Consider the following 15,570-nt stretch of genomic DNA (forward strand, 5'->3'; position numbering starts at 1 on the left):
AAATCAGAAGAGACTCCAAATCGTGGGGGCAAGAAAGGGGGTAAAAGGAAGTTCAGAAAAAAAATTTTAAAAAAAAAGGAAAAATATAAAAAAGAAAATATATATATATATATTAGACTGGTAAATAGAACAGGGTCACCCACTTAATTTTGGGAGTATTTTGTTCTCTTAGAAGAATCTACCTCCCAAAATTTTAAAGAATGAAAAACATATATAAGGGTAAACACAATGAAGGGATGGAATATGACTATAAAGATGAAAAAAAAATTTTTTTAAAAACATTTCTAAAAAAGGAGTTGATATAATAAGTTGGGAGAATAAAGAAAAAGAAAGTGGAGAGAATTTGCTCAGGCTGGAGACTAGAACAAAGCCCTGTGCTAGATTTTGGGTATATTTTGATCTATTAGAAGAAGTTGTATCCCAAATTTTTTTAGAAGAAAAAAAACCCTATGTGTATACAAAAAATAAAGTTAGATACGATGAAGGATAAAATATGACTATAATAATGAAGGTTCAAAAAAGATTTTTTTTTATGAAAGGTATTGTTAAGACAAAGTAGTTAAAAAATGTTAAAAGAGGAAATGGTAAAAATTAAAAAAAAATTTAGCAGAAGAAAAAAATAAAATTAAAAAAAAATTAACTTTGCAAGACTAAAGAATCATGGGGAGAAAGCCATGAATTCCATGCTTTGCTTTCTCCTCTGGAATTCCGCTGTTCTCCTTGGTAAGTGAGCTTGGTCTTGGCTTGATTTCTTGCTGATCTTCTGGGGAGGGGCCTGTTGTAGTGATTCTCAAGTGCCTTTGCCCGAGGCAGAATTGCACCGCCCTTATCGGGGCCAGGCTAAGTAATACGCTCAGGTTCGCTTTGGGGAACTTTTGTTCCCTGAACGCTTTCCATAGAGTTCCAGAGGACAGGAATGAAAACGGTGGCCTCCCAATCTCTGGCCTGGAGGAGCCGAGAGGAGAGCTCGGGGCCCCCCTCCTCAGTGCGCCCTCGGAGAAAAGTGCTCAATCACTCTCATCTCCCTGGCCTCTGGCTGCGCTTCGAGCTCACCCAGCCTGTGACCAAGCATCTCTGTCTCCAGCACACAGCCCTGCCTGGAGTCTCCAAACCCTGCAAATCCCTGCGCTCTTCTGGGAGGGGTCTCCCCAGATCTTGTGGGGTCTCTCACAGAGCAGTGGCCTGTGCCATGGACCACAATTTAAGGTAACCCCGAGTTGCGAGATCACTCCTTGGCTCCATCTCTGTAGCCAGCTTCCCCGCTCTAATACCTGCGAGCTCTGTGGCACTCAGACACCCCCGATCCCTCTGTGACCCCGTGGGACCTGAGACCACACTGTCCCCACGTGCGCTTCCCCCCGGCTTAGCCTCTGAAGCGATATCCCTCAGTGGAGCAAACCTTTAAAAGTTCTGATTTTGTACTCTGTTGCTCTCTGCTTGCCGGGAGGCAGCCCCTACCCCTGTGGTCTATCTTTCCATCTCTTTGGATTCACCTCTCCGCCGGTCCTACCTTTCAGAAAGTGGTTGATTTTATGTTTCTAGAATTGCTGCTCTTCTTCTCTTCGATCTCCTGTTGGGTTTGTAGGTGTTCGGAATGGTTTGATAAGCTGTCTAGCTGATCTCCTGCTCCCTGATGTTGTCTCAGCCTGCTACTTCTCCACCAACTTGACTCCTTCCAAAATTGTTATTCTGATAGTATTCTGTATTTCAGGAGACTGTCCCACCCCACAATGAGTTTATAAGATTCACAGTTACCTGTAAATTAAAAATATAGAGAAGTTATTTAAAATTTTAAAATATTTTAAGAAGGATTTTATTTATTTTTAAAGATTTTATTTATTTGAGAGAGAACAAGAAAGCACAAGCAGCAGGGAGGGGCAGAAGGAGGAGAAACAGGCTCTCCAGTGTAGGGTTCTATCCCAGGCCCCCAGGATCATGACCCCAGCTGAAGGCAGATACTTCATCATCTGAGCTACCCTGGCATCCCTTGAAAAGGATTTTAAGTAAGAACCTAGTCAACTTTTGGTTGTGACAGTAATGCAATTCCAGCTTACAAGTGAAGAAAGGGTCTTTATTAGCAGACATAAATTGTTGAAAGAACAGAGATTGTGCTGGTCTCACGGACATCTGGATATAGAAACCGTCTTCCCTCCTTTCATCTCACTCCTCTCCTCTAACCCTTGTATCTGTTTCTCTCTTACTGCTTTCTCTGTGAAGCCAAGACTTTATTTTTGAAATTGAAGGAGATAGGATTCTTACTTGATGTAAGTCAGAAAAATCTAGAAAAGAAGTTGGGCCTGGTTCACATGCCCATCCCTGGGTCCATCACTATGACGAGGGGAATAGCGGACTCTGGCTCAGCCTGGGTTTTATGCCTATTTCAGAGTGGTGGGGGTGGGGAAAGTACGTTTTGTTACCAGAAGTGAAGAGGAGGTATGTTGGGGAAAGAGCAGCAATTACCAGCTCAAGGAAAGGGAACGTGATTATTTAAATTAATCCTATAGTGAATCCCTTATTTTTTGCATTGCCTAAAGCCAGAGCTCTTATTTTCCACTTGTGGCTTTCTGATTTTTTTTTTCCAGAAACATTGAAAAAAAAAATCTGTTACTTAATATGCCTCCTTTCTTTTTATATTTCATCTTCAGATGAATTATCTGTTGTGTATCATCTTATTGGGCAGGAAGGGACAATACTTGGGCAGTTGGACAAGTTCTGTTCCAGAATTTGAACTGCAGAGTCAGTGATAGATGAATATGTGGCAACATTTGAAGAGCAGACAGTTCTTTAGTATGCCCTTACTGGTGATTCTGGTCAATTATTTTAGCCTGGTTCTGGTTCTCTAGTTTCCTGTTGATTCAATGAGTCTCATACCCTCCCAGGAAAGTCTCTTTTTGCTAATAATGGCCAGACTCAGAACTTGGGTGCCTGATACAGAATTAGTAGTGATATAGAACTATTTAAATCTAATTTTTAAATTAATAAAAATTTTTAAAAATTAAAAATTTAGTTCTTCCATTGCACTGTTTGAAATGTGCACTATTTGAAATAGCTACATATAATGAGCTAGTGGCTATCATATTGAGTGGTACCAATTATAGAACATTTCCATCATTTAAAAAAACTTTTTTTTAGTACCATTGGACTAAAAATTCCCTATGGATAGGGATTCTGTTTTTGTTATTCTCTGGTATATCTGTGATACTTAGGATTAAGCTTAGCATTTGTAGGTAGTCAGTAAATATTTGTTGAATGTTGAAATGACACACATGAGCTGCCTGTCACAGAAAACCTAGGCAATAATCATCATAATTAGCTACCTGTACTTTGAAGAGAACATGGAATGATTCCATCTCACTGTTATTCCTGTTGTCTCTGTTTAAACTTTTATATAGTTCCTTTTTCTGTTGTACCTTGGCCCTCTGGTCTACCAACTATCTACCAACTATTAGCTGGTCTACCAACTATTTCTCCTTCGATTATTTCCATAATTACTTTAAAAATATGAAGTACTTGATCTCATAGTTTCTCATTTGACAACTTATTCATCCTTCACTTTTTGATTTCTTCTCATGGCTGACCCATTAAACTCTCAACAATTTTTGCTGTAGTCTCTGAAATCTCTATTCCATTACTGATAATTTTTTTTTGCAGTCTCCACATTTTTAAAAAATATACTCTCACTGAATCCTGACCTTGTCCTGGCAACCTTTTAAGTGGAATTATTCTTCCTTCCTCTTTCCTGGGGAAAACTGGGGACCAAGAAGGAAATCTGTGTTTGTGAACCCCACTTTTACTTCTAGACAGTTGTTTGACTAACTTGGGTTAAAATGGTTTTGCTTTTGATAATCATTGCATCCATCTTATTCCCATTTTCTTCTCTGTCAATGACTAACCTACATGATGTTCCCTAATAGTCGCTGAAGACCTTGACTTCTGGCTCAATTTGTTTTTATTTTCTATCCTTTGTCATTGTTCTTTGTGACTGCACCATTCATATTGCTGACCCATCTAACACCTTACTTAGCCTTATAGTTTATCTTCTTTCTGGTATTCTTTATCTTTATTCTTTATTCTTTATTCTTTAGCAGGCCCTACACTTAGCCATTTCTTGGACTTTGCCATCCCTTAGAACTGACCATTTCAAGGACATAATTTTTTTCTCTTATCCACTTCAATCTCACTGAAGATACTGCTGTTTGATATTCAAATTGATATTCAAACGAATTCTTGTACTTTCTTTCTTCCTCTAGTCTGTTAGCCTGGCTCCCTTGCTTCCCATTCAGCTTGGAATCTATTTGTCCACTATTCAACTGTGCTTTTACTTGTACCTGAAAAAAAGCTCCTGGATGTAAATTCTCTCAACTTCTCATGGAGAATTTCTATATCCTCATCTATTCTTTCCTCCCTTTCTATTTTAATGAAGATATCCATTTTCCCTTTACTTCTCAAGAGTTCTGAATCCCATCCCTTTTGTTTCTCTAGAGTCTTACTTCATTATCTTCTTCATCTGTGTCTGATTTCCAAGGTCCAGCTCAAATTGCATTTGTCTTATGTAGCCTTTACTGATACTGATAGGTTGTTTTGTTGTTGTTGTTGTTGTTTTTAAGAGACAGAGAGAGGAGTGGGGGAGAGGGAGAGAGAGAATCTTAAGCAGTCTTCACAGTGGCCTGGAGCCTGACACAGGGCTCAGTCTCAACAACCCTGCGATCATGACCTGAGCTGAAATCAAGAGTCGGGGGTTTAACCAACTGAACTACCCAGGTGCCCTGCTTTTACTGATATCCTAATGAGAGTTAATTAATTGCACTTTCTTCTATTACTTTTTAGTTCTATTTTAAGACTTGCTTCCTTTTGATTTGTTGTGACATATCTTAAATATTCAAAATCTTCTCATCAAAAGAGTTCCTATACTTTGTTCCTTTTGAAATAATTTGTTCTGAACTCTTTTGTTACTGAGATTAAGACCATTGAATTTATTCACTAAACCCTAATCAGCTCTATTAATTTTTATTTATGTTAAATTCCATTATCCCTTATAATCCTAACTGTAATGCTCTCAAATCGTGGACTAATTATTTTTTAAAAAACCCATCATACCAGTTATAGATTCTGACCTTGCACTGCTTTAGTGAAGTGAACTGAAGAAAACTTTGTATGTTATCTTTTATCTACCATAATGGTGTTCTTACTCCTTTCATATTTTAGTGAAAGTCAAATACTCTTTATCATTAGTTTCTTTGACTTCAGTTTTTATTTGTAGGGCATGTTTCCTTTCTTATCTATGTAACTTATTTAGAAAACATTTAGGCCACATTGCTTTCTGAACAGGATTTGCTTTCCTGTTGATTCATCAGATATATCCAAAATCTTGACCAGAGCTAAGATTTACTTGGGTCCTAACTTTCTAACTCTGGACCTGAGCTGGGACCCACAGTGTTTTCTCCTCTGTTTCTATCATCATGACTTTGTAAAAAGAAACCTTTATTAACTCCATAATCTAAAAGCACCAAGTTAATAACATCCCTAAACATTTAAGGGTGAAATGCATGGAAAGTTTGAGAGAGTAATAATATAGTTGGAATTGTGAAATAAGAGTATGACTGGTACTGTTAAAGGAGCAAAGTAAGAGCAAGACTGTCCCTTTTCCTTTAGATCCATTGTTTCTGGCATTTGTATATAAACATCTCAGGAAGCATTGGGTCTTTGGTTTCTGCCATGTCATATTGTCCCTTACACATTTAAATGTCTAACCCAAAATTTGGGTTGATTCGTTTAGTTCATCTACAGATATTTATTGATTGCTTATTAGTGTTTAAAGCACAGCCCTAGACTCTTGAGACTGTTGTCTTTCTAATAAGCAGTTCTAATTGGATTGATAAGGCATGCTAATAATGCCAAACTGTATATACTAAATGCCAAATGATTTGTATTTCAGATAAGTGTTTAAAGAATTTTAAAAAGGGAGGGGCACCTGGGTGACTCAGTGGGTTAGGCCTCTGCCTTCGGCTCAGGTCATGATCCCAGGGTCCTGGGATTGAGCCCCACATCGGGCTCTCTGCTCAGCAGGGAGCCTGCTTCCCTCTCTCTCTGCCTGCCTCTCTGCATACTTGTGATCTCTGTCTGTCAAATAAATAAATAAAATCTTTAAAAAAAATTTTTTTAAAAGGGAGTGGTTGAGGACATATTCTATCACATATTGGCATATCCTGTTAGCTTTAAGTCTTTCTCATGTGGTTCGTCATTTGGTTACCAGAGATACTCTACGTTTTAAGGTTCTCGTTGAAAATGTATCATTCCTTTTGAAAAGGACACATTGTGTAAACATTCACCTCAGGGATGAAAAGTTGTAATATATTTTATAAAATACACTATGGTGTCTTGTACTAGTTAGTTTTTTTTTGGTAAAATTTGAACTTAAAATCATTAAAATTGATGCATAATGAAATAGGAGAGAAACACTTACTTGGATTAAAAGACTTGAGTCCTATCTTCGTTTGACTGGTTGGTAGCCAATATGATTTGGGCCTGAGCCTCAATCTCTTTATCTGTAAAATTGAAATGACTCTACTTACTTCCATAGAATTATTGTGAGAAATTATTCTTGTTAAAAATGACCAGTCTTGGGGTGACTGGGTAGCTCAGTTGGTTAAACGTCAGCCTTTAGCTCAGGTCATGATCCCAGGGTCCTGGGATTGAGCCCTGACTTGAGCTCCTTGCTCAGCAGGGAGTCAGCTTCTCCCTCTCCCTCTGTGCTCTCTCTCCCTCTTCTCTCTGTCAAACAAGTAAATAAAAATTTTTAAAAATGACCAGCCTTAATTAAATGCCTGTTTTACTATAGATATCAGAGTGGGCATTAAAGATACATTGAGGAGCTCCACAGCCTAGTAGGGAGCAGGTGAGGTAGCAGCGTATCTAAAAGCTATGAAACACTGTATGGTGATAAAGATTGCTTCTCCCACACTGGATGACTTTCTGAGGCCTTAGCAACACATTGTTCACTCTTCCACCAAAGGCCATCTGTTCAGGTTGTTCCCTATGTTTATCAAAATCCTACTCATCAGACATATCTCCATGTAAACAGTCTCTCATCTTCTTAGACATACTTGATTTCTCATTTTCTCTATGCTGGTAGTTTGTAGTTTTTTTCATAGCAAAAGCAGAAATTTGTTACATTTTAGTTATATGTGAACACACTTAACTGCCTAAAGTCAAAATCTTTATCTTTTTATCTGCCACTTTGCAAGCACAATATCTGGTGTTAATATGGGTACCCCCAAATGATTATCTAATTAATTCATTGAAATATATGAACTATGGATTCTTAATAATGATTTTTGTTGGGTTGTGATATTTAGGTTAAAACTTCAACAACAAATTGTGAATATTGAAAATGCAGAGAAAGAAAAAAATGAAAATTCTGACCTGAAACAGGTATGATTTTAGCAAACATTTTGTTTTTATTTCTTTAAGTGCTTCTTCAAGTCTGTATTTTGAATGTGTGTATTCTGATATTTTTTATTGAAGTCTAAGTAACATACAGTGTCATATTAGTTTGAGGTATGCAATATAATCATTCAACAATTCTTTACATTACTCAGTGCTCATCATGTTAAGTATACTCTCCCCCCAACCCCCATTATGGTAACTGTACTCTTAATCCCCTTTATTTCACCCATCTTCCTCTCTGGCAATCACTAGTTTGTTCTGTGTATTGAAGGGTCTGGTTTTTTGTCTTTTTTTTTTCTTCATTTGTTTTGTTTTATTTCTTAAATTCCACATGAAATCATATGGTATTTGTCTTTGTGACTTATTTCACTTAGCATTGTACCCCCTAGAGCCATCCATGTTTTTGCAAATGGCAAGACTTTATTCTTTTTTAGGGCTGAGTAATGTTCCATTGTATGTATATACCACCTCTTCTGTATCTATTAATCTGTGGATGGACACTTAGGTTGCTTGTGTGTGTGTTATGTGTGTGTGTTATGTGTGTGTGTTTTTTGAATCTATTGGAATTTCATATATCAATATTTTGAAAATATAATCATTACAATTGATAATGTATTGATGAGGTTGACAAAGATAAAATGTTTAAATCTCTTTAAGCTCTAGTTAGTAAGCTGCTTTTCCTAACTGCTGTTTTTCTGAAGGTCTTTATATGCTGTGACTGAATTTGTATGCTGAATTTAAAATTAATTTAAAAAAAATGAATTTTTTAAATTGTAGTTTAAAGAACAGTATTTTAATAATCTGATTTTAAAAATTGATTAGAAAGATTATCTAGGTTTTAAGTTCCCTGTAGCATTGACTTGTAACTTTTTATTTCTTGCTCCATGAGCTGCATCTTATTATATCCCTATGAAATGTGAAATCTAAGGGTTGTATTTGTGGAAGGAAATTTGTATTTTAATTAAAGTTATTAAAATTTTAAGAAAATTTTAAGACTTTAAGAAAAATTTATATGGGGGGGCGCCTGGGTGGCTCAGTGGGTTAAGGCCTCTGCCTTCGGCTCAGGTCATGATCCCAGGGTCCTGGGATCGAGCCCCGCATCGGGCTCTCTGCTCAGCGGGGAGCCTGCTTCCTCCCCTCTCTCTCTCTGCCTGCCTCTCTGCCTACTTGTGATCTATGTCTGTCGAATAAAGAAATAAAATCTTTAAAAAAAAAAAAAAGAAAAACTTATATGGGTAAAACATGGAAGAGTGTTCTTTATTATTTTTTTGTTTGAAGTTATGAGGTAGTGAAGATTCAATTTTCAGGATTTATGCTTGCAAGCTAGCTGGTATTACTTTCCACATGCAGTTGTGGTTTCTAAGTCTCAACTAGGCGGACATAATGTTTGATACTCTGAGAGAAGTTATTTAGTACCATGGGCATTGGGCTTTCTGTCCTTTACTAGATAACGAAAGATATTAAGCTCCTTAAAAGTTGCTTGTTCAGTCAACTGTAATACAGATTTAATATTTACAATTCCAGTTAAAAACAAAGACTGAGTAGTTCTTCATGGAGAAATTTATTCTGAAGTACAAATCTGAGACATACCATTTTACTTTATTCTGACAATTGCTCTTTCGATATACACAATCTTGTCTTATTTGGTTTGCTGCTTTCAGGAAATACTGGAATTATTTTGCATTTATTTAATTTATTGAGTGAAGAATCTGGTTTCTTTCGACTCTTGAGTCTCATAATGGGTTCTTTGGTCCTCTGTCTCTTGATTCTCTCCTTCTAAGTTTTCTCAGAGGATGGCTAAGAAGTAAGACAAGGTGAAAGAAAATGAGTATTTGCTGGGGTACCTGGGTGGCTCAGTCAGTTAAGTAAGTGTAGGCCTTTGGCTCAGGTCATGATCCCAGGGTCCTGAGATTGAGCCCCTCATCATGCTCCTTGCTCAGCTGGGAGTCTGCTTCTGCTTCTCCTCCCCTCCCACACTTGTGCTCTCACTCCCTCTCTGCCTCTCAAATGAATAAAATCTTAAAAAAAAAAAAAGAAAATGAGTATTTGTTAATTAATTGGTAAAATGGCTTATGGAGGAAGTAGGTATAACTGTTCCATGTGAAGATTATTCGTATGTATCTTAAAAGCCTGTTAATTTGTAAGTAGATAATTAGCTACTTTTCATGAGAAAAAATACTCCCAGATAAAGGTAATTTAAGATGTAGAAAAAATCTGAGTGACATTTCATGGTTTGATAAATGGCTCTAGGGGCCAAGGAATCCTTGCCATTCATTAAATTTCTTAGAATATCTTTCTTCTGCCCAACACTGGATGTATGGAATGCTTTGAAACTACTTAAAAACAATGTAAGATTGATCCCTTCTGTATTTATGATTCCTAACTATTTAAAAAGCAGAACTCCTGGAAGGGTTGCTGATCATAGGGTATATGGAAATGGGAGAATGGATCTCCTTAGCAGCTTTTCCATCTGATGTGCTTTTAAAATCTGTTCTTTCCCAGGAGGCTATAGGAAGTCTGATGGGGAATCTCTCTAATGGTTGGATTCTCCTTTCTCACTTCTCTTATTCTCCTTTTTATAATCCTTTCCTACTCCCAATACCTCTTCCAACCTGTTTATTTTGGGAAGAAGGGGAGAGGACTTAGTGGCAGACTAAGGAATCTGGTTCTTGATAGTCTGGTTATATTAAGAAATGATCCTATACTATTGGATCCTAATGCTGTTGCTGTTCATTATTTAATTTCTGAGTGTCCTCAAGGACACATGAGTTGGGTGGGGCATTTAAGAAGGCAGAGCTTATTATCCTCTGCCTTTCTCATACGGTATTACGTATATGGCCTTATGTTTCTCTTCTTTCTTTTCTTTTAAGCAAATCAGTAGTTTGCAGAACCAAGTGACCTCGCTTGCACAGTCAGAGAATGAGTTGCTGAATTCAAACGAAATGCTGAAGGAAATGGTGGAGAGGTTAAAACAAGAATGCCGAAATTTAAGAAGCCAAGCTGAAAAAGCACAACTGGAAGTTGAAAGGTAGAGTTTGCTCTTTTTTATGTACAAACTATTTGTTCTTTCTGTTATATTATATGTAGTTCTTTTAGTGATGATTCCAATGTTGAATGTGTTTTGGGAACTAGTTACAAATACCCTTTGACACTGTACAATGGTATTAGGTAATGTGCTTTCTACTTCTAGAGAATGAGCTTTATGGACTCTTGAATTGTTTTAAAAAAAAAAAAAAGGCATTTAAGGTAGAAGACTTTCTAAAATTCTGCCTAACCACAATATTCTGAAAACCCTCAGAGAAACACTTCTTTTATTCATTGAGTAAACCAATACGGTGATACATTTTAAAAAATTTTTTTAAAAGATTTTATTTATTTATTTGACAGAAAGAGAGAGAGAACACAAGCAGGGGGAGCAACAGAGGAAGAGAGAGAAGCAGGCTCCCCGCTGAGCAAGGAGCCTGATGCAGGACTTGATCCCAGGACCCTGGGATCATGACCTGAGCTGAAAGCAGAGGCTTAACCATCTGAGCCACCCAGGCACCCCCAGTAATACATTTTTTACTTCTATCCAAATTATTCTTCTGAATGCCAGAGAACAGAAAAAAATTGTGACTTGCAAAACTTCCTAAAACTAGAACTATAATTTCTTGGATTTTTCCTTTGAAAAGTTCGTTTATTTGTTTATTGTTTGGCCTTGAAATTTGTTAGCAATAGTGTATAGTAAACCGGCAAGGATGTGATTTTGGTGATGTTCAACATCTTATATTCTCTGGAAAATTTTGTTTAGGTATGTTAGAAAGCTGCTTTTTTGTATTTGCTTTATCGTCATAACATTAGTGTTTTTGTTTGAATTTTCTCTTCTGAAGGTTACTTGGCCACATAAAACTTTTTTTTCCTTCAGTTTCTCGTGATTTCATATTTTAAGGCTTTCACACAGGAGATTTTAAGAAAGTAAGCAAGGTGTTTGTCCATAATACCTTGTGACATTCTATAGGGTCCAAATTATTTTGCTTATATTTTGCAAAAAATAGAAATTTATATCTTGGAATCCTCAAGTGTTTGATTAAAATGCACTTAAGAATTCTAACGATGGTATGGCTAGCAAATTTAGGTAATTGATCATTGGTTTCTGAATGTTACTTATAGGATTATGTAGTAAAAAATAAAGTGTTAATCAAATATGATTTAGATTCCAGCTAAAACATAGAACATCTGATATCTCATTTTATAAATCTTATTTGTACTGCCATATTATATGTAGTAATGATACTAAAAATTATGCAAGGTATGCAGAATATCTTCAAATATATATAAGTTATGTTATCTTAAAATACCATTTATATGAATTTTATTCTAGTCAGAAAACATCCTACTTTAAGATTTGATATCTGGGTTGATTTTTAATCAGCTTTATTAGACCCAGTTTTTTTTTTTTAATGTTTCAAGTTTTTATTTAAATTCTAGTTAGTTAACATATAGTGTAATATTAGTTTCAGGAGTAGTTTAGTGATTTATCACTTAGATAAAACACCCAGTGCTCATCACAAGTGCCCTTCTTAATACCCATCACCCATGCTAGATCTAGTTTTTATTAGCTTGGTAGTTATCATGGTTCAAAGCTGGTTATCAAGTGTTTGCCCTGCTGCTGAATTTTAAAAAGGTGTAAGCCTTAAGCAGACTCCTTGTTGAGCTGAGAGCCTGACCCTGGGGCTCTATCCCAGGACTCTGAGATCATGACCTGAGCCATAGCCAGACACTTAAACCACTAAGCCCCTCAGGCACCCCCTAAGTATAAGTCTTTAAGCAAATTTGTTAACTACTTTCTAGGCTTCAGTTTCCTTATCTGTAAAATGGAGATGATAGAAGTACCTAACTCAAGGGGTCATTGTGAAGAATAAATGGCGTAGTACACACGCTGTTGTAAGCACAGTGCCTAGTTCACCAGAGGTATTCAGTAATGAAAGAGTTAACAAACATGTGGCCATGCAGGAGAACCTACAGTTGGATACTTAACAGTGTGGTGAAGCAGGTAGTGAGTTTGATTATACTTCGGATACCATCTTTTTAATCTTAAGAGTTAACTTCCATATTTTGTGTACATTCTTTTGACAGGACTTTGGAAGGAAAACAGATACAGTGGTTGGAAGAAAAGCATAAGCTTCAGGAACGTATCAGTGACAGAGAAGAAAAGTATAATCAAGCTAAGGAAAAATTGCAGCGAGCTGCGGTTGCCCAGAAAAAGGCAAGTGGTTCTTATTAAAGTGATTTCTGTAGAGAAAAACATAATTAACTATTCTGGGAGGATAAAATGTAATTAAAACTGAGATTTTCGTGTATGTTTAATTTGATATTTAAACATGACATTTTGATATCAACCTTGCAGAGATAAATAGGGAAAATGCAAACTGCTCAACAGGTTTATTTCTAAATTTTATGTTCCAAGTTGGTTTTTCAGAGCCGACATGTGTTTTCCCACAGTGGTTTTTCGTTGATAAAGTTTCTAGACTAGCCCATATAAGTCTTACTTAACTCATTCTGCACTTAAATTACAGGGTGATTGGGTCTGTTTCAATGGTGTAACATCCTTCTAGTGGTTAAAATGTTTTTTTGTTTCCAAGTCAGAAATGTAGGAGCAAGTATCTCTTTGCCCGAGAGGAGAAAGTAGGCCCCATGGCTTCTGAAACAGCCATAATAGTTACCACAGCTGTGATCTTTTTTAAGTTTCACTTTTGCAAGCATATTTGCTTCATAACCTAAAATCTTTGTTTTATTGGAAATAGTTCAGAGCGTCATGGAAATAATGTAATCAGATGATTCATCTAAGTCAGTGGTTTACAACTTCTTTTCTACTGCAGCAAACCCAAGGAATGTAGCATGACCCCCTCAGTAACCGTGACTCATGGTGCGGTGATTTAGCATTTACTTTCAACAAGATTTGGTGCGTGGGTATGGAGGTGGGGGGTGGGGAATAGCATTAAAAAAATCCCATAAATGATGTAATATGCCTCCATTTGATAAGTTCCATTAGTAAGGCCATTTGTTTTGGGGAGGTAAGAAGGTCTTGAGATGAGACGAAGGTCCTTCTAGGCGTAGGCACACCAGTATCTTAATGTGTATATTTTTTGGAAAGGTTAGCTCTTCGTATTTGCATAAGGGAGGAGAACTGTATATCATTTACATATAATGAATTTGGACACCAAAGATACAGTTCCTAATCACCCATTTACAGTTATTGGATCTAATCACCAAATGCGTCCTGATAGCTGGAGTGACAATAGAAGTCTACAGGTCATTGCTTCCCCACTTTCTTGGTTTCTGAATATTGCTTTTTCTCTTCCCATAATGCCCGAAGTAGTATAACATTGAGATTAGAAAACAGCATTTACTATCTGGGAATTCTTAGTGTTTTATACTTAAATATAAATACTGTCTTTATTTTCCCCCCTGTGTCTATCATTTATTTTTCTTTCTGTCTGTGTAAGTACTGAGTACTTATGGGTATTTATGGAATTTCGGTAAAGTGTTTTATGCTCGGGATGATCTCAGAAATTTTACTTATGGTTTCTTGTACTGTTTGAAGCTTAGAAGCATGTAAAGCCAGATTTTAGCCAAAAATCAGTAGAAATTATAAGAGCTGATTTTATCTTTCACAGAGAAATGTTTATGTTAATGTTTTAGAGGTAAGTATTCTAGAGATCAGATTCTAATTACTACTGAAGTTAGTTTGGGTTGACTTCTTTTGGAGCAAAAGTGACATCCAGTGGTGAGAGAGATTACCAACTAATTGTTGGTATACTAGAAAGAGGGGAAGAGCTGATAATTTAAGAAACCTGGCAAAATAACCTTTCATCAATATTGTGATGTGGGGTGAATTTTTTTTTTCTACTGAAATACCTGCCAAATGATGGGTGTGAGCGTAGGAAATATCTGTATCATTTTTAAAAATGTGATCTGTGGGTTATGATTTTAAGTCATAGGAAATTGTTAAGTTCAATTCAGCGAATAATTATGACCCAGAGCTGTCTCACCTTATGGGAAGGACACTTCTTTAGAGGCTTATAACTTTAAAGTGGAAAAATAGACAATATATGTGACATAGAAATACTATAAAAAGTCTTTGAGTACATACAATTTTAGGGCTGGGAGATTTTAGCATTCAGATAGTTTTTATAGATTAGGAAACTGAAGCGGTAGGTAGCCAAGATTACTTGACTAATAAGATTCAGTGCCATGACTAAAATTTACATCTTTCTGTTCTTAATCCTGTGTTCTTTCTGTGCTTTTACTCTTTTAATTTCCCAATTTCTTTGATTTTAAATACTTAACTGCTTTTTTCTTCATTGTACCCATATGAGTCTTATTTCTTGTAGTAGAATAATCACTATAAAGTTAATTTCTTTAATTCAAACTCTTTCCTGTTCAAGTTAAAGATAATGCTTCTATATGAAAATTTTGGCTGTAAGATTACATAAATATAATTCTTAGGAACTTTTTAAGTTCTTTAGATAACAAAAATCCTAACTTTCTTATGCAGTAAAACTTAAAACAAGTCACAAAATATTAACTATAGGACAGAAATCATAATCCTTTAGAGTTGCTTTCCTGTGAGTGATTATTTATAACTGGGGGGTAGCAGCTTCATTTTCCCCCCAAGGCTAGAAAAATGACTCACTGCCATCTGAGTATGTTTATTTACAACTCCTATGCACAGAGCTTATGTCATTTTTGTTAAGTGTTTTTAGGTAAAGTCTTTGTGTAATGATATTTTGCGGTATTGATTTGTTTGGAAAAACTTGACTAGGTATCTTGAATTGGAATGCCTTTCTGTGACTGTTGGCTTCTGCGTATGTTTTTCTCTATACATTGTTGAAGTATAAGTATGAAGAGAGATCTCTTGGTCTGAGCACAATGGGTTGTACTTTTCCTTTTGAGGCACTTGAGATGACAGCTTGTTATTTTTATTCTAAGGTATATTTCTCTGAAATTATTCTTGATTAGATTGTTATTATGAATGTTTTTTGGGGAAAAATATGAACTGTAGTCTTGAAGTTGTAAAATACCTGTTGAATATGTTGTGTGGCCTAACATTTTACTATACACTTAGGGGAAAATAGAAGCCAT

At 36.2% G+C, this 15,570-nt stretch overlaps 1 protein-coding gene across 1 annotated transcript in view; it reads left to right on the forward strand.

Moving 5' to 3' along the window:
* The window catches only part of CEP83 (centrosomal protein 83), a 136,532-nt gene that overhangs the window by 108,959 nt on the left and 12,003 nt on the right, over positions 1–15,570 (forward strand). The window contains exons 11-13 of the mRNA XM_080811989.1: positions 7,356–7,431; positions 10,317–10,474; positions 12,562–12,691. Coding sequence (XP_080668115.1) covers positions 7,356–7,431; positions 10,317–10,474; positions 12,562–12,691 — 364 coding nt within the window. The remainder of the gene's footprint in view (positions 1–7,355; positions 7,432–10,316; positions 10,475–12,561; positions 12,692–15,570) is intronic.

The sequence above is a fragment of the Martes martes genome (genome assembly GCF_963455335.1).
Source record: "Martes martes genome assembly, chromosome: 8".
Taxonomy (NCBI): Eukaryota; Metazoa; Chordata; class Mammalia; order Carnivora; family Mustelidae; genus Martes; species Martes martes.